Source organism: Scomber scombrus, chromosome 16 (assembly GCF_963691925.1).
Source record: "Scomber scombrus chromosome 16, fScoSco1.1, whole genome shotgun sequence".
Classification (NCBI taxonomy): Eukaryota; Metazoa; Chordata; class Actinopteri; order Scombriformes; family Scombridae; genus Scomber; species Scomber scombrus.
Window position 1 is genome coordinate 3,251,738 of NC_084985.1, and position 23,005 is coordinate 3,274,742.

At 37.2% G+C, this 23,005-nt stretch overlaps 2 protein-coding genes across 2 annotated transcripts in view; both read left to right on the plus strand.

Annotated features, from left to right (window-relative positions):
• LOC133996000 (H-2 class I histocompatibility antigen, K-D alpha chain-like) overlaps positions 1–22,817 on the plus strand; it is a 116,130-nt gene extending 93,313 nt beyond the window's left edge. The window contains exons 13-17 of the mRNA XM_062435518.1: positions 17,940–17,960; positions 18,446–18,502; positions 20,020–20,079; positions 20,822–20,872; positions 21,135–22,817. Of these exons, the coding sequence (XP_062291502.1) occupies positions 17,940–17,960; positions 18,446–18,502; positions 20,020–20,079; positions 20,822–20,872; positions 21,135–21,196 (251 nt within the window). The 3' untranslated portion in view covers positions 21,197–22,817. The remainder of the gene's footprint in view (positions 1–17,939; positions 17,961–18,445; positions 18,503–20,019; positions 20,080–20,821; positions 20,873–21,134) is intronic.
• On the plus strand, positions 5,875–14,381 carry LOC133996696 (class I histocompatibility antigen, F10 alpha chain-like). The gene is made up of 4 exons (XM_062436312.1): positions 5,875–5,976; positions 12,344–12,616; positions 12,813–13,103; positions 14,044–14,381. Exons 1-4 carry the CDS (start codon positions 5,922–5,924, stop codon positions 14,379–14,381), a joined length of 957 nt encoding a protein of 318 aa, XP_062292296.1. The 5' UTR covers positions 5,875–5,921.
• Positions 22,818–23,005: the final 188 nt, after the last annotated feature.

Consider the following 23,005-nt stretch of genomic DNA (forward strand, 5'->3'; position numbering starts at 1 on the left):
TTGACTTAAAAATGTACAAAATGTTCTTCCGGGTAGCATGCCCCCTTACCCCCCTAGAGGATCAGACTGAGACCCTACCACCATAGTCTCTCAAAATTCTGCTGAAACAAATGATAAACTCCATTACTATCTTTATCCTAGCAATAAATAAATAGAGCAATAATTTCTTAAAGTTAAATGAGGACAAAACAGAGATCCTTCTAGTCGTATAGCGTTATTTTTGTGCCACATGAAGTGTTGAACAAGCAAAGATGCTGTGAGCGAGTGCGTGGTGTCCTCGCACAGAGCAGAGATTGAGCAAGCCTGCAGACAGAGTTGAGCGCGCAGGACAAATGTTTGTTTGCTCACATTAATATTTTCTGTTCAAAATATAAAGTGTGTGCTCATGAGAGTCCCAATGTGCACTCACTAATGTGGCTCAAAAATAACTCTATATAGTCGGCCTCAAAACTAAAAGAGACACTGTAATAATCTGGGGCAATTAACTCCATGGTTTAAATCTGTAGTCGCAATTCTTGGTGTTATTTTAGATTCAGATTTAAGCTTCAGGTCTCACATTTACAAAGTGATGAAAACATTTTTGTTTGTTTTACCTTGGAAACATAGCTAAAGTACAACCAATCATAAATCAAAAAGATGCAGAAAAACTGATTCATGCTTTTATCTCAAGCCGACTTGATTACTGTAATGCACTTTTTATTGCTTATATACAAAGCCATTAATTGCCTAGGGCTAAGCTACATGGCTAACTCCCTTGCTAACTATTCGATCATCTGCTGCTGGTTTATTGAGAAAATTGGGGATGCAGCCTGTGTCAATTACACTCCAAAACTATGAAACAAACTACCAATAGATATCAGGGAAGCAGCTCGCTAAATATTTTTAAAGGAAAGCTAAAAATTCTCCCTCTTCACTTTAGCTTTTTACTAGCTTTTCTATCAGTCATCTTCACACTGAAACACCAATGAACTTCATTTAAAATGTTGTATTTTACTTGATTTTATAGAATGTATTTATTCTATTTTTTAGCTACTGTTACTATTTAATATTTATACTATTTTAGAATTATTGCTATTTATATTTTATTTTCCATCTTATATTACTATTAATGTTTCTTTTTCTTTCTTTTTCTTATATTGCTTTATGTTCCTTTTACGTCCTTTTAATGTGAAGCATTTGATGCTATACAAATAGAGTGATTATTGTTATCATTGTTGTTGTTATTATTATCTTTAGTTTATGTTCTACTCTCAGTGAATAAATACATTTGAAAGAAATCCAGAAATCACAGATTGGATATAAGCAGTTATTACTGACCTTGATGCTTTTCTTCACAGGGTCCAATGAGTATGTGAACAGCAAGGGCTCTGGTCTCTCTGCTGGATCTGGTAAGTTTCTTCTGTTGACTGATTGAAAAGTGAACCATGCAGGTTTATTCTTTGGCAGCTTCAATTGGCAGAAAGAGATAAATGTTTAAAGGAGTTTCTCCCAAATTACTTAAACTTAACATAGTACCTTCATGGCTAGATATTACTAGAGGTGCCTGAGAAAAATATGTTGTCTTTGTAATTGAATGAACTAAAAATGAATAGCACAAAAGCATCTTAGTCACACAAGATACGTAGAAAAGCAGCATTAGTAAATGTATGTAAAGTATAGAAAGTAACACATCTGTTAATTCTTGCAGACAGCGACTCTAATGGCTCCAAGGTGCTTCTCCTTAAGAAAAAAATCTGAGGTCTGAGAGGAACCAACTCACAAAAAAAGTGAAATTGGACGTCGGAAAAACGAGAAGAGACATTGTATGTTGTTCTCACTACAGTGTGACTGCAGCTATACAAATAGCAAAACTCTTCATTGCAAATGATGAGTCGTAGTGAGCTTTAGTTGCTGTTTACTGTAGCTCTTTTACACCATCTTACAGGGACAGATTGAAACTGTAACAAGACAGAATAAAAAATCAACATTTTGCTCTGCAATATGTGCTTTTCCTCAATGTAAATATATATAAATAAACATTCTAAATACAAACAAGTCAAGTGATGGCAAGTTTAAGCATTTCATTGACAGTTACTTGATTAACGCTAAATTAGCAAAATCACTCTGAAATAAAAGGTACCCTGTGGCAAGTTTAACAGTTACTTCATTAAAAGACTAAACCATTCTGAAATACCTACTAAGAGTGTAGCCTATCTCGCTACAAGCCGTAAGTGTAGCTAGCAAACCTCAAGTTGCGCTAGCTACCGTCCGCCCCTAACAAGCCTCCTGAGCTCTCTGTTATGGTTAAGAGGCTTTACTACAACCTCCCTTGAAATACGTAATTCTTTACAACTCACTGAACATGGACCTTTACCTGCTGATACAACCCTCTCCACACAGCGTGGAGCACCTTTATTGCCAGCCATTCCTGTTGTGACCAGCACCAGGATGACCACAGTGTACTCAAAGGAATATAAAGTCAAAAATAAAAGCTCCAGACAAAATTGTTATTTCAGAAATGAAACCAATATAATATACTGTACCCCGTTATGTTCCACTACAACCAGATTTATCCTACCTAGAGATTAAGAACAATTTAGAGATTAAGAACAATGTAAAAGGGGGAATGGTTTTGAATGTCCAAAGAATGCAGTCAAATGTAGGGGGGGCCAAGAAAGACACTGAAACGGTGATGATAGAATTCCAAGGTGAAGTTATCGCAGAGAGTGATGCTGGGCTTGATGAGCTACTATGTGAGGGAATATATACCTAACCCAGTGAGGTGTTTAAATTGCCAAAGGTTTGGACATGTAGCTTCGAGGTTCAGAGAACAACAGAGATGTGCATGTTGTGGGGGGATGCATGGGTATGGCGAATGTGGTGAGGGAACAAACCCGAGGTGTTGTAACTGCGTAGAGGTGCATAGTGCTGCCTACAGGGGATGTGAATTATTTAAATGAGAGGTAGACAGACATACCGAAGGTGGAAGTTTAAAGGAAAATATCTTATGGTGAGCTGTAAAAGAGGTAAAGACCCTGGCATCTGGTTCAAATGGTCATCCAGGGGAATCTGTTCCCAGTGAGGTTGCTAAGGAGAATTTGGTGGTAGAAAAGAAAAAGCTTGTGACGTTTTTAGCAGGAGTAAGGCAGGAGTGGAGTCCAAAACCTTGAAGATTCAGTAAATAGTTATAGCAGCAATACATCATCTTGGAATGACAGGACTGACATTGGAGGTAATTAGCTTAAAGAGATGAGTTTAAAGCAAGCTTAAGTCAGGAAGCATGTGACAAGTACTAACTCCTTGTCATGGCTGTGATACCTCAGTGGAATGCTCCATCTCTTTTAGCCAGCCATTGAAGGTCTAGTTCAGAAACCAGATGTAATATGTGTCCAGGAGACTTTGTTGAAATAGGGTTTGGATTTTGTGATAAAAGGTTAAAGCAGCATAAGGCAAGATAGGGGTGAAGGGAGTAGTGGTGGGTGTGCAACATTTGTTAGACAAGGTGTTCCTTACCTGGGGGGGGCTGGGAAAGGAAGAATACAGGAGTATGTTGTTGAGGTGTGGTGTAGGGAAAGTGTGATGGCGATTAGGAATCAGGATTATGAATCAGAATTATGGTTTAGAGTTGGTCTGTATAAATGATGGGAGAGGTACAAGAGTAGATGTACATACAGGTCGGGAATCAGTTTTGACTTCATTGTCCAATAATTTGGCAAGGAAATGTAGTTAGGAGATATGGGAAGATTCTTGCATTGGTAGTGATCACTATCCAGTTATTAAAAAGGTGGATACTCAAGCCATGAGGGTAACTGGACAAAAAGGGGGAAGGTGGGAAGATTGGGATAAGTTTGAAAAATAAGTGACGAAAGACTAGATTTAGCTGGTGACAGCCAGGCTATTTATATAGTGATCTATGTGCAAAACTTCTGAGGCAGCATCAGAGTCAGTCCCAAAAAGTAAGGGGACGATGGAAAAGAAAGCTTTTCCGTGGTGGACAGAAGTACAGTATGCGATAAAGAAGTAAAAGACAGAAATAAGGCATTTAGGCGGCTAAAAAGGACACACAATGATCAACATCTAATTGCATATAAGAGTACCCAGGCTGTGGTAAAGAAAACTATAAGGCAAGCAAAGAAAGAAAGCTGGTGATCCTTTTGCGGTAAGATTGGAAGATCTAATCCAGTAGAAGAGGTATGGAGTATGATAAAGAGGATGCCTTGACTGAAGAAGGCAGACGGGAAAATGACTAAGAGACAACATTTAGGAGCACTGGAAAGAAGTATAGGGATATGGCTGATCAACTAATCAACTATCCATTTACTCTAGGATAATTAAAAACAGCTATTAGTAAATCAGGAAACACATTCCCAGGAAAGGAATCAGACATACTACATAAAGATGAGACATTTTAGTGACAGGTCCTTAAAGAAAATGTTGGGTCTTTATAATAAAGTGTGGGAGGAAAGTTGCCAAAGGCTTGGAAAGAGGCTATAATAATTCCAACAAGTAAGCCAGGGAAAGATCCATCTAAGCCCTCTAGGCATAAGAAGAAAGGTCTACTCGCACAGTTTCAGAGTGGGTTTAGAAAAGAAACAAGAAAAGCACAATTTAATAGAGAGTCAGTAATGGCTGTATTTTTTTGATGTTGAAAGAGTGACTCTTGATAAAAGTAAAGGAATTGGGTATAGAAGGAAGACTATTCAACTGAATTAGGGATTTTTTGATAAATAGAACTATTCAGGTGCAGGTAAGGAATAAAACATCAAAGAAATACGTGGTGGAAAATGGAACCCCAATGGAGCGTAATAAATCCAATAATCTTCAATTTTATCTGTTGTGCCTGTGCACTTTATCTGTTTTCACCATGGGATAGTGAGAAACGTCTTCTCGATTCCTTTGAACTTCCTTTGTATGTCTGGTACATGTGATTGAATTGACAATAAAGCTGACTTTGACTTTGACTTTAATATGACTAACTGAACTTAAAATGACCTGAGTGTGTATAGTGGATATGCTGGCAGTCCTCATGGCTCTGCAGTGGGCAGAGGAGAACATACTAAGAAACATACATATCTGTTCTGATGCTGTTTCAGTTCTTAAGAGTTTAACAACCTACAACTCCACCCGCCTAAATATTATGTTTCAAGTATAACAAGTACATTCAAGAACCATTATGTCAGTGTGGTTTATGTGGGTCCTGGCACATGTAGGCATTAGAGGAAACAAGGAGGTGGACAAGCTGGCTAAGCAAGCATTACATAGAAAAGACATAGATATGCAAGTCACACTAAGCAAATCAGAAACAAAAGGAATAGTGTGGAGGAAAATTATAGAAGAGTGGCAAGAAAAGTGGAATAATGAGACCATAGGGAGGTTTCTTTACAGTTTAATTGATGAAGTAAATTTAAAAATAAGAAATATTGGCAGGTCAAGGAAAGAGGACGTTATTTACAATAGAATCAGGTTGGGTCACACCAATTTAAATAACTCACTAAAAGTAATAGGAAAACATCCAACAGGACTGGGTGAGCATCGTCAGGCTGAGCAGACGATAATACATGCAATTATAGAATGTACACAGTACCAACAACAGAGACACCAATTAAAAAAAGAACTGAGAAAGGCAGGAATCCAGGAGTATAGCTTCAAAACAATAGTAAATCTCCCAAGAGAGATAAATAGTAACATTTCCTTTGAATTCCTCGAACAAACGGGATTAAGAAGGAGAATCTATTTTCTTGTCCACAGTCCGCAGCAGTAGGTGGCGGTAATGCACCTGGTTCGCTAGTTGCTAACCGCCGTTATGAATCAAGAAGAAGAAGCAGCAGAAGCAGGAAAAGAAGGGGGGTAGTTTTTCCAAGTGGAGACTGGCTTGGCCGCAGTCAACAAACTCTGATAATTTGAGTTTTAGAAACGTCAATGGAATCCAGTTTGTGGCGAAGATGTATCTTATTGCAGTGTTCGTCCTTTTGGGGACGGGACTGACAGTAAACTGCGGTAAGAGAGAGTTTTTTTTTACACATTAATGCGACTCCGGTTAAAAGTGAAACTAAAATAGACAGTTGTGATCTGAGTTCTGTTGATAATTTAAGTATGATTTATTCATACTGGCGGATAATTTTTCAGGTTTGTAATTTGCTCCTGTTCCATAAGCCTATTAGTCTACATCAAAACACATATGAGACAATTAATTAGCTTCATTATCAGATTTACTTCATAATCATGTCGTCAGAGATGTGTATCAATGTACACTTCTCAAGGGGGAACATCAGAATTATTCACGTTGAAAATCTTTACTAGGGAGGTTGGGGGCAATTGAAACATTTTTAAAATGTTCCCTCGTAACTCACAGTCTACTTGAACTACACACATCATCATATAGTAGATTTGCACTACTTAATAATACAATTAATATATTTTAATTTATAAGGACAAGACAATATTATTACATTTAATGCAAGAAGTCAAAGTTACAGTTGACATCTTGCGAGGGAAATTGTTACAGTGGTTGGGGACAATTGTAATACTAAAAAAAGACATTAAGTACATAAGTATCTCGAATAAAAGCACACCTCACATTACTGTTGTGGTATCTAATAGTGTTTGTTTTTGTATATGGTTCAAATTATTTTAGATATCAGGCACTATATGTATTCAAAGCAAAAGTCTATTTGTATTTTTTGCAGACTAGGCAATTATTCTAGTGGTAAGTATATTTTAACTGTTTGGACTGAGTTAAAAGTTTTACTCAAATATATTGGGGTCAATGACGTATACGGATTTTCAACAGGTCAATTTTAAAATAACTAAAATGGGAATATCTATTGCAGTAGTTCAAACATTAAGAATGTAAAGTACACATAAATTCATATTAAAATAGTAAATTAGGTGTTTTTTCATCTCAATGAATTAGAACTGATCTTAAAAAAGTCATGTGGTGCGACCATGATCTATCTTAAAATAAATGAATTTCCTTAACATGCTTAAATATTTTTTTTACAAGTTTTGAGTAATATAAAGTGTTTAGAAACAAATTATTTGCATGTCTTTTGAGTTTTTGTAAATAATAATCTCATATTTATGTTCTATAATGTCACAGTTGACTTCTTAAATGTATGCAAGACTTATTTTTCCTGTAAATTGCTTAAAAATGATTTTAAGAATTAAAAAATACAATTCAGTTAAGCATACTGTATCAGTGATTAATATTACTGCCACAGAAAAGTGATATTTCACTCTGAATTTAATACAGTTATTGGTATTATTGGTCGCACCACATGATGAATGGTTGCACCAAATGACATAAAGACCTCATATCATTAAAAATCTATTGAAAGAAATAAAAAACAATTACTTTAATACAAAATAGAATTAAACCAGTGGTTTTATTACAATTTCACAGAATTGTAATAAACTCAAACATTTCATGAACATTTTTTAAAACATAAGTGCAGCACGCATTCATGGCTTTGTCATGAACAAACTTTTCATTTAACTTGACAATGGAATAAGTCAATTTTGATTATTGAATCATCCTCTTCTCCTAGCAGGGTACACTGCTCTTGCTGCAGGGTCAGAATTAACACACTGCCAATGGCAAGCAGTTTTTACCTTGCATGGGAGTGCGATCTGGTAAAATAGATTATAACAGTTAGAAATAAATAATGCATTACAAATAAATGCATAATTGCCATAGTGACATTGCATTTTAAACATGATATTAAAAAAAAATTAAACATAAACTGTTGCTTCTGAAATCTTAGAAAAAATGACTCAAATTGCATACAAATATATTCCAAATAATACTAAAATAAAGGAATTAATTAAATAAATCATTGACTGAATATAAAAGTTTCTAATCTAGGACATATCTTTCATTGAAAACACTCTGCAATGGTGGCACCACATGATATTTGGTCGCAACAAATGATATTTTCAAGTTCAGTCAAAATTTACAGGCACATAATTGACCACCAAAATAAAACAAGCTAGCTTGCCACAAAAGGTCACTATGAAATTTATAATCAAAGTATATATTTGTAGAAATAATGTAATATTTATGTTTTCTTGAGGTCATACCACATGATATCCAAATATGGCAACTACATACGAGCCACTGAAAAGCTTAATTTTTTCCATATTTTAGAAAGAGTTACAAACCTGCTTGTTGCATCCATGGGTCCTTGGCAAACTAGTGTATGATGCAGCATCCTGCCTTTGAATGATTTTCATCATGAAAGTCCCAGAGTGGTTGTTCCTTTATGGTCGCACCATATGATATTTCATAAAATCATCATCGTCAGACAAAGTTTGTTTTTATGTTATGATGGAAAAATAAATACAAATGGTTTGCAATGTTGTACAGTACTATAAAACACTCTGGAAATCATGCCAAACAGGGCAGAAAATAAATTTGAATAGATTTGGAGTAATTTCAAATAAGTTTTCATAACAGCAGTCATAGCCAGATGGTCGCACCACATGATATTTAGTCACTTTAAATAACAGAAAAATTACTAATAACTTGTGGTTTTTGAAAACTTAAAGTGAGTACATACTACATATGTATGGTATTTTTTTTATCCATTTAAACCTTTTTCAAACTGAATAAAATGCAGTCGGACTGAAAATGTAGGCGTCACGTCATTGACCCATTGACCAGCTGATGGGTTAGGAATATTCTTTATCCAAACGTAGCATAGATTGTTCACTGGAATTCTATAATATGTCAACATTTATTAGGGATGGGGAAATTTCTTGATTATACGATGCATCGCGATGTGGACATGGGCGACTCTGCATCAATTCACAGAAGTCAATAATCAATTACTTAAACGTTAGTTAATAACTTGATGTTGATGGACAACAAATGGGGAACCAAACAGTGAGGGCAGTGCAGCAGCCGGACAGACTTATAGGGCGCACATGCGAGAGTTTATCTGTAGTTCATCTTAAAAGCATTTTTTTATTGAATAACTAAATAATTACCTTTGTGAGACGATCGTAAAGTTTACTGTGAACTTTCAGCGTCGTCACTCAGCTAATGCTAACGTTAGCGGAGCAGCGCAGCTAACGAGAGCAACTTCTTGCGACGCAGAAGCCTAAATCAGCCTTTAGGTGAAGAAAATAACTCAGTGCTCAGTCTGTCTCACCTCAACAACCCTCCAGCTTCTCAGTGTGTTGGACAGTGATTTCTGTCAGAGAGGCTGCTCTGCACTGCTGGAGACATGATAAACAAAACACAGCGCTGCACTCAGTCCTCAGTTTGTTACTCTCATACAGGCAGGTGAGCTTCACCCCTACTAGGTCTATACTGTTGACTTATTTTAATCTACTTATTTTTATGTGAAGGCATTTATGTGCAGTGTTGGGTGTAACGCGTTACTGTAATCACATTACATTTACCTCTAACGCAGAAATGTAACGCGTTACAGTGTCTACAGTCAGTAATCACATTACAGGTACTAAACAAAGAAATGTGCCGTTACTTGCGTTACATTAGTTCTTCAATTATTATGCATAAATTGGGTGGATAAAAAAATAATCAAATTTGCGTTTCATGCATGCTTGCGGCACAACTTTTTTAGCTGCATGTGTCTTGTTTTTATCTGGTTGTCTTGTTTTTTATTGTCTTAAAAGTACAAATGTAGTGGCACCTGTAATCTCATTATATGTTAATATAATAAAGCAATTTCTAATAAAGCTTTCTATTCTAACTGCCTGACCTCTCATGCTAACAAAAAGCTAATAGTGAAACACTTACAGTCCCACAGTGATGCCCAGGCTCGGTGTAGACCCCAACCAAGCAGCCAAAGCTTGTGTGTTGCTCGTTAATCTCCATCTTTCAGAAACAAACTCAGTTCACCATTATCTGTGCTTTGCTGACAGCCGTCATCAGACAGGAAAACTTTGGTGAGCCATCTGGACCAGTGTTATGTCAGGATGGAAACGCCATCTAGTGCCCATGTAGACGCTCTTCAGCCCGGACAGTCTTGTGCTGACTCAGAGGAGAAACAGGTTGTTTATACAGTGTTTCCCACAGACCAGGTAGCAATGTGTGGTGCAGGGTCGTACAGAGACTTTTTGAGTGGCAGGGGCTCTGACCAGGGGGAGGCGGCGTTGCCGTTGTAGCAGCGGTGCTGTGTGTCGGTAACCTAGCAACACTAGGGGGGTCCGGGGGTCCCCCGGAAGAAAAATTTTAAAAATAGTATGGTTGCAACTAACGATTATTTTGATAATTGATTAATCAGTCGATAATTTTTTCGATTAATCGATGAATCGGATAAAAAAATATTTTTTTTAAAAACAAAATATTATTTCAAATTATTAAAGTAATATTAAATTATAAATAATAATTTAAACAAAACAACTAAATGTTAATGTCTGATAGCTTTAACAAAATAACATACACATGTATGCTACACAAAAAGAGGTATTTTCTGTTGTTCAATCGACCTGAGCTGTTGGAACAATAAATAAAAGATAAATAATAATGATTTATTTTTGTAGTTACCAGTTTTACTTTTTCCATCAGTAGGCTACCATACAAACTATGTGCGCTAGATCCCCCTGCTGCTCTCCTGCTGCTGACTGTATCATATTCAAATAGGCCCTGCACCTGAGATTCCCCTCTCTGCACGATCAGAAAATTAAAACAAAAGAATGAGTAAGACGGGAAAAAAGAAGAACTTCACAGAAAGCTAATTGGAGACACTACTCACTGAAGTGGAGGCGTGCAAAAATGTACTCTTTGGCAGGCTGTCCTCCGGCATAAACAATAAACGCAAAAGGAGTGAGTGGGAGAGTGTGTGTGAGGCTGTCAATGCTGTGGGGTCAGAAAAAGCGCACAAAGGCTGAATTGAAAAAAGAAGTGGTCCGACATCAAGGTGGATGTGAAGCGGAGGACGGCTGCCCACCGCCAAAGTGTGGCCAAAACAGGCAGAGGACAGGAAAAGAGGGGGCCCACTCCGTTTGAACAGAGAAAAACAGCAAGTCACTACCACTGACTAGTAATGATGCTGTGAAGACGGGATAGTATTTGGGGGCGCATGCTCAATCACACACATCACGGGGGATTAATATAAGAACAAGTAAACAAATAAATTATTTATTCACCAAGAAGCCACCCATCGCGCACAGTGCCAGTTTGTGTTCTGTTCCCAACCATGCTGTTACTCAGAATCGTGCGTTGAACCAGGCCACTTTGCCACAATGTTGGTTAATTGCATTTGCGTATCAGATATGAGCTGTACATTGATTGAATGAAAATGTTTCCTGTTGACATATACAAATTCTTTTATAGCAATGTGTGTGCAGTCGATTGCTCCGATTACATTAGGAAAACCAGCTCTCGCTGCAAATTGCGCTTTAATGTTGACCTGGTTCAGCTGCATTGTACGGGAATTTGATATAGACCTGGCTGACATGCGGATAATTCCGTCCCACACGGCTGGCATAGCTCGGCTCAGGGTCAACTGACACAGTCCCGATCGGTCGGCCAGCTCCCTCTGGAATGCCCCAGTTGCTAGGAACCCCAGTGTGGTCAGCACCCGTATGGATACAGGCAGCACATGGCTGCTTGCTGTGTCGCGCTCCAAGGCCGGCTGCAGCTCTGCGCACAGTTCCAGGAGGATTGCCTTCAGGAACCTAAAGCGGCTGATGAGACAGTTGTCATCATGTGCCATTAAATCCTCTGTCTCTGAACACACACTCTCTTCGAATTGCACCATTTACAATGTCTTCTAATACTGCTAAAGCAACCATTGTTGTTAACGGTTTTTTCTGCACCACTTTGCGCATGCTTTTATATCCACTCATGTAATTGCAGACACGTGGGTGTTAAATGTTAAGTGATCACGTGTCTCTGTTGTGCACATCACTCAGTCTGAGGACTAATTGTTTTCACATTTATTTATTATAACAGTTTCCCAGCATCACCTCCTAAGTGTCGCCAAAGGATCAACAGCTGTAGAAACGTGCGTACGCCAGCCACGAAGTTGGCGTGAAGCACCGCACATTTCCATGGTCATTTCACTCTTGATACATCTGAACTTTACCGTGAAAAGAACATACACCACGTTTTTGTGCGTACGTACCCTTTGTACATGAGGCCCCAGTTCACCAAAGGGGGAGCTGATCATTTCCATTTTAATCACATTATTATTCACATATGAATAATAAGAATCTCCTTGAACTTATTGATCGGTGGTTGTTCTCTGAATGTGTTGCGTCATACATATGACTAAATATTGTGATTGATGGCAGTAAATAGATAAGAGTCCAGAGCTTTAAGTCAGATCTGCTGGAGTTTATCTGCCTTCTCTGTAAACATGTCTGTCTGTCTTTCTCTCTCTGTGACTCTCAGAGATTCACTCCCTCAAGTACATCTACACCGCCTTCTCCAAACCTGTCGGACTTCCGGGCATTCATGAGTTCACAGCTATGGGTCAGCTGGACGGCAGGATGATCGACTACTATGACAGTGATAAAAAGGAAAAAGTTCCCAAGCAGGACTGGATGAAAGAGCGACTTCCTGCAGAGTACTGGGACAAAGGCACAAAGTCCCGCCTCAGAAAGCAGCAGTGGTTCAATGACAGTATCGACATCCTGAAGAAACAAATGAATCAGACCGATGATGGTAAGATCCATGAAATGTGTCAGACTGGGACATTTGATGACTCAGTAATTAATTCTATGAAATTAACAACTAATACCTTGTATAGATCAATACTCTAACTAATGTGTTTAAATGAAACTGTTCTAATTGTAATTACTTGCTGCATTTTTCCATGCCCTCATTCTTTGTCATTTATTTCACTGTCACTCCTCTTTAGATCTCCATGTTCTTCAGTGGATGGTTGGCTGTGAGGGTGAAACAGGGCCTGATGGCTTATTTACGTTTCGCCGTGGTGTGTACATGTTCAACTACGATGATCAAGACTTCCTGTTCTTTGATGGCGCCAACTCAATATGGGTTGCTGCAAATCATATAGCAGGCCTGACCAAGAGAAAGTGGAATGAATCCCAGATTCTAAAAGATTACATCAAACTCTACCTCGAGCACATTTGTATACAGTGGTTGGACAACTTCAGGACATATGGGAAAAAACAGCTGGACGCTGCCTGTATGTATGACAGAAAATCGTTTCTGTATTTTATATCAATCATTACTAAATATTACATAAGTGTCTTTAGTAATAGAAGCATTATTAATTGTTCAAATATCAAACATGAAATCCGCTGGTCTTTTTTTGTTTTGTTTTTCTGAATTTTAATATTCGTTATGGAAAATTAGTTCAGGTGTGGCAACATTTCCCATTAACAAACAACAGTTCACCAGAATTACGGTTCAGTAGTTTTTGACTTTGAATCCTTTTGAATCCACTTAGGTTGAGCTTTCAACTTTTGCAAATTAAAAATAATAAAACAAAATCAGAAGTTCTTCAATTTTGGTGCCATTTTATAACCTGTTGCAACAACCTGAAAGTGAGATGAGCAGCAGAAACTATCTATGTATATAGATTGAATATGTATCTGACACATTTAAATAACTGCAGTAGCCTACTTGTCCTTGTAGCTTCTTGTTTCAAATAATGGAGGTCCTGAATCTGAACTATAAATTTGATTAGTTTAAATAATTAATGTTATAAATTACTACAGTATAAACTATAAATAGGAAACCTGTTCCCTGTCTGTTATGTACGCTGTTCTTTGCTAATAATCATTTTTAGAAATTTAACCCTGTAGTTTAGCAAACCCAGGTATTTTGTCAACCTGGAATCAAATACCAAAAGACAACCAGATATTAGAACCAAACCCTCATAAACACCATATTCAATAACAACCATGATCTTCAAATCTCAAAAAACTGTTTGGAAAAACTTTACATAAAACAAACATTTAACAGAACTGTCAAATAGACAGAATATGTTCATATTGCTAAGTTTCACCAGTATGCTTTTATTCTACAGTTAAAGATATGCATTGCCACTGTTTGTTGTAGTAGTAACAACAGATTGTATTTGTCCAGTTTATTATGACTAACATAACGCTTTCTCTTTCCAGCTCCACCAGATGTGTACGTGTTTGCCAAGAAAACCAGAATTGAGGCAAACCTCATGTTGACCTGCCTGGCCACCGGTTTCTACACAAAAGACATCACCCTTAACTTCAGAAGGAACGACCGCATTCTGACTAAAGAGGACGGGTTGATCTCCTCAGGCGTTCGACCAAATGAAGACGACACCTTCCAGAGAAGAGACAGTGTGGAGATTTTAAAGAGTGACATTTCTTCATTCACATGTGAAGTCATTCACAGAGCATCTAATCTATCTGTTAAGAAGGATTGGGGTAAGAAACTTTCTTATTTCAGTTTACAGTTCGTCACAGTGCAACAAAGTTGATTCGGGCAAAAATGCAAACAGTCAGATGATCAGACAGTTTATAACCAAACCAAACATCAGAAAATGAGATCCAAGTTGTATTAAATCAGTCTTTATTTAATCAGTTATGTGTCATATTGGAGCAGACCTTTTTCTATTATCTCAGGGTGTAAAGCAGTAAGAGTCTGCCTCAAAAGCTGCTGACTATCAAGTTACTTCATCAATAGAGGAGATTATTATATTCAAAATGTGTTCAGATGTTTGTCTTCATTGAAGATGGGGTGGATTCACTGTTAGTATCACAGTTAGTAGCTACAAGAGAATTGAATTTTGAATCTTGACACAGTTTTTTCAAGTTTTTTTGTGTTATTAATTTGCAATTTATCACATTATCACTGATTATCACATTTACATTTTATATCATGCATCAACACTGATAGACACATGAATCTACAGTAAATATTAATGATGTTAAAAGTGAACTGAATGTGAAATTAATGTAAATGTTTTCTGTGTTTTAGATCATAAAGTTGCTGGAGAACACAACATGGGCATTATTGCTTGGGCGATTGTAGGCCTGTTCGTCTTTGTCGTAGTTGTGGCTGTGTTGTGTAAAGGAAAGTATATCAGTAAGTACAACATATAATCATTGTGTTTTCTCCACAACAAGGAGTTGAGTTGGCTGTATTTCTCTTATATTTTATTTTATATTATTTAAAATAAAATATATAAAACATTTAATTCCTCAAAGAAATTGATCTATTATGAAAAGAAACACATTTTTCTTGCAAATTGTTAATTATCTGGTGCAAAGTTCTAATATTTTATCATCATGGACATTATGAGGGCTGGGTGATATGACCAAACTCTCATATCCTGACATACAGTGCATCGGGAAAGTATTCACACCCTTTCACTTCTCTCACATTTTGTTATGTTACAGCCTTATTCCAAAATGGATTAAACTAATTTTGTTCTCATCAATCTACACACAATACCTCAGGATGACAAAGTGAAAAAGGATTTTTAGAAATTCTTGCAAAATAATTAAAAAATAAAAAACTGAAATATTGCATGTACATAAGTATAAGTCTGCTTGGGTTTTAAGCTACAAGCTTGGCACACCTGTATTTGGGGTATTTCTCTCATTCTTCTCTGCAGATCCTCTCAAGCTCTGTCAGGTTATCGCGCTTTTCCACCACACAGTTTCAGCACGACTCACCTCGCCTCGGCTCGCCTCAACTCGGTACGGTTCCAGAACAGACCTTTTCCATTACAAAAAAGAACCTACTCAACGTGGGCGGGGTCGTCATAGCACGGCTCCTCGATACTGCTGTGACTTCGTTTTATTCGCGACACAAAACACATAACCAATGGAGGACATGGAGGCAGTGGTGTACTTGCTGCTGTATGAGGCTTTTTGTCACACTTGGCTCGCTTGGAACCTCACCAGAGCAGGTACTAAAAAAGGACCAGGTACCAGGTACTTTCCCTAGTGGAAACGCAAAAAAAACCAAGGCGAGCCGAGTCGAGGCGAGTCGTGCTGGAACTGTGTAGTGGAAAAGCGCCATTAGATGGGGAGCGTAGCTGCACAGATATTTTCAGGTCTTTCAAGAGATGTTCAATCGGTTTCAAGTCTGGGCTGTGGCTGGGCCACTCAAGGACATTCACAGACTAGCTCTATCAGAGTGACCATCAGGTTCTTGGTCACCTCCCTGACCGAGGCCCTTCTCTCCTGATTGCTCAGTTTGGCTGAGCGGCTCTAGGAAGAGTCCTGGTGGTTCCAAACTTCTTCCATTTACCAATTATGGAGACCACTGTGCTCTTCGGGACCTTCAATGCTGACATTTTTTTGTACCCTTCCCCAGATCTGTGCCTCCATTCAATCCTGTCTCGGAGGTCTACAGACAATTCCTTTGACTTCATGGCTTGGTTTCTGCTCTGACATGCACTGTCAACAGTGGGACCTTATATAGACATCTCAAGGATGATCAGTGGAAACAGGATGTATCTGAGAGCTCAATTTTGAGTGTCATAGCAAAGGGTGTGAATACTTATGTACATGCAATATTTCAGTTTTTTAAGAATTTCTAAAAAACCTTTTTCACTTTGTAATTATGGGGTGTTGTGTGTGTATATTGATGAGGGAATTTTTGGAATAAGGCCTTAACATAACAAAATGTGGGGGAAGTGAAGGGTTGTGAATACTTTCCGGATGCACTGTATGTAATTTAATTCTGTTTGGATGTTATTACATGTTCTGTCCACTAGGTGGCAAAAGCAGTTAGTAATTAACCAACAGTAATAAATGAACTAGGAAACAGAGGAAGAATACACATAAATGTAAGTGACTGAGACATGCAATAAAGGAGTAACACATGGAATAAAACGTAATAAATAAAATAATAAAAATAAAAATAAAAGCATAGTCCTTCCAAACACAAACAATATCCTGATAACGATCCCTATCCAGATATAGCACATTTTAGTCTCTCCTGTGTGAGCAGCAAACGCATGAAGGACTCAGCTCAGTGGTGAACCATACGGCTCTTATATACAGAGATCCCACATTGTAGCTGTAAAGAAGATCTTTCATTAAGCCGCCTTTGCTTTTTTACACTGATCTGTAACTCTGTCCCCCCATTCACTGTCCGAACCCTTTTATACAGAACAGCGAGGCAGAGTAAAGATGCAGCATTCCCACCTTGAACAGGGTCTCTTGAGAGAAGAAGAGAACTATGCGACCATAAATGACAACAAAACGCAGCAGAGAATCTGATAGTGAAATTAAACAAGTGCACTTTAATTTGGTAAATAACATAAAGAAAGTCTCTACTGTTTTGCTGTCATTTATAGCTGCTGAATCCTCTGCATGTGCAGCAGAGAGACAGTTACGTTACTCTGAGTGCAATAAAAGTTTTGTGAGTAAAAAGCCAAGAACAATAATGTGTCAATGTCATCTTCACAAAAGATGGACAGACACCCGATGATGCTGCTGCTGCTGTAAACAGTGGGATTTTCAACACCATATAAACTATAAACTACATTTCCTGGATAAAAACTCTGAAGTATTACCTATAGACAGTTTGGTAACATCTCTATTTTTTCATGGTATTTAATTACATATCATCCAAACCTAGGTATTAATGTGTTAAAGCATATTGCAGGGGTATTCAATTTTCCAAAGGTTCGCTCCAGTTTTACCGTAATAGCTGGAGTAGCTGGACCCGTTAAAAGAGAAACGCTCAGACAATATTTAACAATCCTCAATATTTCATCAGTTACAGGTCCGGGTCCGGATTCGGGCCGCGGTCCACCTATTAGTGACCTCTGATGTAGGGGGTCAAAAAACAAAAATCTAAATTGAAACTCATCAGTCAAATCACAGCTAGGAAATGATAAGTTATTAATTTCAGATAAACATATTTCTGAATTCAGAAAGTAAGTTTGACCTTCTCAGTCTCAAAACTCTTCCAATGTTCTTCAGTTAAAGGCTTTTCCAAATATAGAATTGGTTATGTACTTATGAGAAATAAGTCCAACTATTCATTAATGTGTTAATATTGTCTTTGTTCACAGGATGTGCTAAACCCGCCAATGGTAACTATTTTATTTCTTCTTTTACTTGAAGGTTACAGCTTTAGTAAGACTTTCTTAGATTACAGGATGAGAATGTGTTAAATATATTTGTTATTGTCAACAAGTAAAACCAACAATGTCTGTGGCTCCAAAGACATTAATCTCAGCAATTTTGTCACTGTAATTTTTACTAAACGAGGAAATATTGTATTTTTTGGGGACTGTTTTCAGCAGTGGATGAATCCACATTTGATGCTCTCAAGTCAGAGTATTTCTGACAGCAGGACTGAGTCAACATAAAGAGAGTGTGTGTTTATGGTGATGAAGAGAGATGTGACTCATTGATCACTGAGCTGCTGTAGAAGTTAACAGAGGAATAAGATATATCACACAATACTTGTTAGTATAATAAATAAATCAAAAACAGTCCAGAAAGCACAGATAGGATATAAGCAGGTGCCTGAACAAGTTAACACATATCTTGATCCATTTTCTTTTCTTCACAGGATCCAAAGAATCTCTCAACAGCGGTAAAACCAGCTCTTCTGGTTCTGGTGGTTCTGGTAAGTATCTTTCATTTACTGATTGAAAGCTGCAGCACACAGGTTCATACCTTTCAGTTTCATCAGTTTGTTGTTGTGTTTGCTGTTTTTCTGCCAACCTAATCCTTTTAGTAAGTCCTGCTCAGGCTGGAAACTCTGTACAGTGAACTTGATAATAGTTTGTTTAGCTATTTGTGTGTGTGGGTGTGTTAACTTTGTGTTTGTTCACAGGTATAGCAGATGTTGAATTTCGCTTACGTATTTTATTTTCCTTCTATGGATTCTTTTAAAGTTTGAAATGTTAAACGTATTTGTGCTGAAGATGTTTATAATGATACACAATGACTCAGAGGGAGGCAGCATGATGGAGGAATCCCAAATGTCTGGCTTCATTAATAAATGAAAGGAGGAAGCCAGGTGCCACTGAGTGGACAGGAGCAGTTATTCAGAGGCTTCCACACAGAAACACACAGGACATAACAGACCTTGTGGACATGGACCTCTGCCACACATCAGTTCACCTTCAGAAGTCTCTCTGCTATCAGTAATGTCTGTAAACACACTAAGAATATACTGTAGGCTTATAGACCAAAAACCAAACCAGCCAACCAGAGACCAAACAATCCTGATCATTAAAAGAATCAAGAATTAAAGATGTCATGACAGAAAAAGCTCCACATTGACCCTAATGCAGCAACATTCTCTTTTTAAATAAAAAAAAAAGAGGTCAACTCCAGAGAGATATTCCAGAAAGGAGGTTTCAACAAACTGAGTCTAACCCTTTCTGAGTGGACTTACGCCGAGATGGGGAACAGCTGAACTGAATTAGTTCCATCAGCACGGGCACGTCCGCTATAAAAAGCCATCATCAATGGAGGCCCAATACTTCGATTCACCATGGAAACTGCTGAGAAAAAAACAATTGAATTACTATACCCCACTAGAACTGGAAATCATCTTGCAGGCCTATAGTGAATGTGACCATATATTTCACACAAAAAAGTAATGCCGCTGGAGCAGCTAAGGAGAGAGAAGCGGCATGGGAGAAAACTGCTGCCCGAGTCAATGTGCAAGTTTGAATGCACCACTCCATTAACTTAACATTTAACCGCACTTAAGATTTTAGCATACAGGTGAAATATTGGTGTAACATAAATGGAAGCAGCTAAAAATTAAATACGAAAACATCACTCAGAAAGACAGGCAGAGGCCTGTAAAACGGGGGCTGGCCCTGAGCCAAAATTGTGAAAGACCAGTTGCTGAAGGTATCCCTGGTGGAAGCTCAAATAGTTACTTAAATAGTTTCGATGAATCGATTGTAAGATCTTCATCAGTTATGATACTTTAGGAAACAGAACTCTCAAACTTCAAAAGGGTCATAAGATGGATTTCATGATTTCATCATAGATTTAAGTCAACATTGGTTGTTTAGTCTGTATCAGGGTTGACTGCTAATTTACTATCATTCCTTCCTCTCACACACACACAATGTTGATACACATAAAAGCAGATTATAGTCTTTAATTTTGTCTTCCCAGAAGTCCCCAAAAATGAAGGTGTGGCCAAACCTCTCCTGGATGATGAGGAGAAAGACAAAGGTAAAGGTTTTCTTCTTGGCAGACATGATGTTAGCTGCTGAGCTACATGACTTTATAGATTCTGATGTGCAGTGTTACATAATGAAATACTGTATTAATAATGACTTTTTTTATTCTTGATTGTCTCACCTTGTTATTAATATGAAAAAGGTTGATAATTGTTGTATCTAAACGAATAATATGAATATGACCAAAGTCTGACCCAGCATGAGAGCATAAATACTTTTACTGTTTATTAAAAATCAAACCGTTATGTTTTAGTTGACTTTAAAATAAATACTAATCTGAGGTCACATGGTTAAAAAAAGTTGTTGCCCAAATATACACCCACCAATTTTCATATAATTTGAACAATAGATTGACAAAAAGATAGATGACTTTATCTAAATTTAATCTATGGAAGTTTTAAACCAAACAGATAATAGTGTTGTTAGGAGGTGCTAGTGTTAATTGTGTTAATATTGTTAATGGTATTCATGGTGTTAATGGAAACCATAAAACTATTTTGTTATAATCTGAAACTGTGGTGATGTAACATCACTTTAATCTACTATTTATGATCATTTTAAACATAAAGAAGCTTTTCCTCTGCAGACATTGACTCAGGTCCTGATTCTTAACAGTATTTGAAGCATTTTGTCTTTAGTTTCTGTTCTACTCAGTGATTAAATAAATGAAAAGAAGTCAGAAAGCACAGATTGGATATAAACAGTTATTACAGACCTTGATGCTTATTTAACAGGGTCGAAGGAGTCTCTGACCAGCAAGGACTCTGGTGTATCTGCTGGATCTGGTAAATATCTTCTGTTGACTGATTGAAAAATGCACCGTACAGTTTTCTGCTTCTGCCGCCTCAAGTGGCAGCAAGAGATAAACAAAAGGTTTAAAAACTTGACATAATATCTTCACGGCTACATATTTACTAGATGTGACTGAACAAATATGTTGTCTTTGTAATTTGGATTAAGTAAAAGTTAATACCACAAATGCATCTTAGTCACACAAAATACATGTATGGAAAGTATAGAAGGTAACACATCTGTTAATTCTTGCAGACAACAGCTCATCCACCAGCTCCAGTGTCTCTTCCCAGAAAGAAAATAAGAAAACAACCTGAAGTCTGAGAGGAACCAACTTGTAAGAAAAAAAGGGAAGGAGATATAAGACAAGGCAGTAAAACAAGAACAAAGTATTTAATTTATAGAGTTTTCCAAGTTAATGGATAACTTTGAAATTTAAAATTAAACTTTAAAGTTGATGATGAGGACTAGAATAGTAGTTGTGAAAAGACACTGCTCTGTGGTTGTAATGTTTTAGCAGTGATACTAAAGTGCAGGCATTTGGTTTTACGGGGGGGAAATGGATATTGTTGTCATGATTTTAGCATATAGTTATCAAGAATTCAGAAATGTTTAAACAATCTTGGTGGCCATTTGAGCAGAGTTTTCTTATTGTGAAAACAAGTGCAATTGTAAAGTCTATCGTTGGTGCTTTACAAAGCAATCTAAACACACAGTCAGTCTGTCAGTGTTCAGGTTTTTAAGTGTAGATGGTATGATGTGACTGCAGGGTAAAAGCTGTTTACTGTGTGCATCAGGGGGAGGACAAGTCAGTGCAGGTACATCTGCCTCAGTTTGGGAGGGAGAGAGAGTGTGAGAGCAGGGTGCACAGCTCTAAAAAAGAAAATCAATTTGTGGCAGGCCTTTTATTGTATAAAATAAATAATGCAAGGCGACTGGGGGCCGAAGCCAACTGCCACAAACAACAGCAACAAAAAACCTGTCATACTGTAAGCTCTACACTAGCCTCTCAGTTCCAGCCTCCCCCTTCCACTCTCAGCTTATTACAGTTATCATTGTTACAGGTAGCTGACATAACGTACAAGCCTCACAGCATCTAAGCTGACAACATGTTCACTAACACTGGAAATACCAGCACTTCACCTCAGCAGTCCCACTGTCCCAACTTTTAATACAGTAACTCAGTCTGTTAGTGTGTATATTCTTTCTTTGTAGCTTTCTTCCTAACTTCACTTGCCTAAAATGGTTGAAAAAAATTCTTCCATGCCTTTTTAACCTGAACCTCAAAGTGAGAGAAACACTATTATTTTATATAACTGAGGAGGGTCTGTTTTAATCGTGGAACGTCATGTCGAGCCTCGGGAAGGAGATAAGAAAAGTGTGACCTGTAAGCAACTAAACAAAGGTCATGTTTAATTTTTAAAAAGGAATCTACTTTAAATCTGAAAATATTTTATTAAAGTTTAGACATCATTAATCACAGCTACACACCTCAAGCAAATGTTAAATGCTACAGTAGATCTATGCAGCATGATAAGAATAAGTGTTTCTTCTTTATGTTTTTACTTTTATAAGAGTTTTTACTTTGTGATAAATCTGTTTATCGTATTTCAAAACAAAACTTTAGTCAAATTTGACGAGAATTGATAATTAATTTTTTAAGACAGATCATGAAATGCAGAATTATGAGATATTGATAAAAAAAAATCATGCATGTTTTTTTAACTGAAGTTTTTCATTTTCATTGCATTTATAAAAAGCATTTTCAATCTCAATTCAACTTTATTCCAGAAATCTGATTTGATATGATAAAACATGTTTGTCACTGAAATACAGGAATTTGATCACTATAGTGCTGTATTATATGCTTGTTGCGCAGCAGTTTGAGCAGCATTCTTTGTATGAAACATACTATATAAATAAAGTTATTTAAATTGGCTTTTGTTTGAATTATATTTTGCGTCATGTAAAACAACTTCTATGTGATTGCTCTTATTGTTGTGCTTACATCTTTGTTAATATGTAGTGGTGTTTTATTGGCTCTCCTGCAGTAGATATTATTTTTATGAGGCAGAAATATAAAATGTGGCAGCAGTTAAAGTCTCCTGTTCCTATACAAATAATTG

Coding starts and splice junctions, on each gene's coding strand:
- LOC133996696 (XM_062436312.1), top strand. CDS start 5,922: ATGTATCTTATTGCAGTGTTCGTCCTTTTGGGGACGGGACTGACAGTA. Junction 5,977..12,343: donor GGGACTGACAGTAAACTGCG/GTAAGAGAGAGT, acceptor TGTGACTCTCAG/AGATTCACTCCCTCAAGTAC. Junction 13,104..14,043: donor AAAACAGCTGGACGCTGCCT/GTATGTATGACA, acceptor TTCTCTTTCCAG/CTCCACCAGATGTGTACGTG.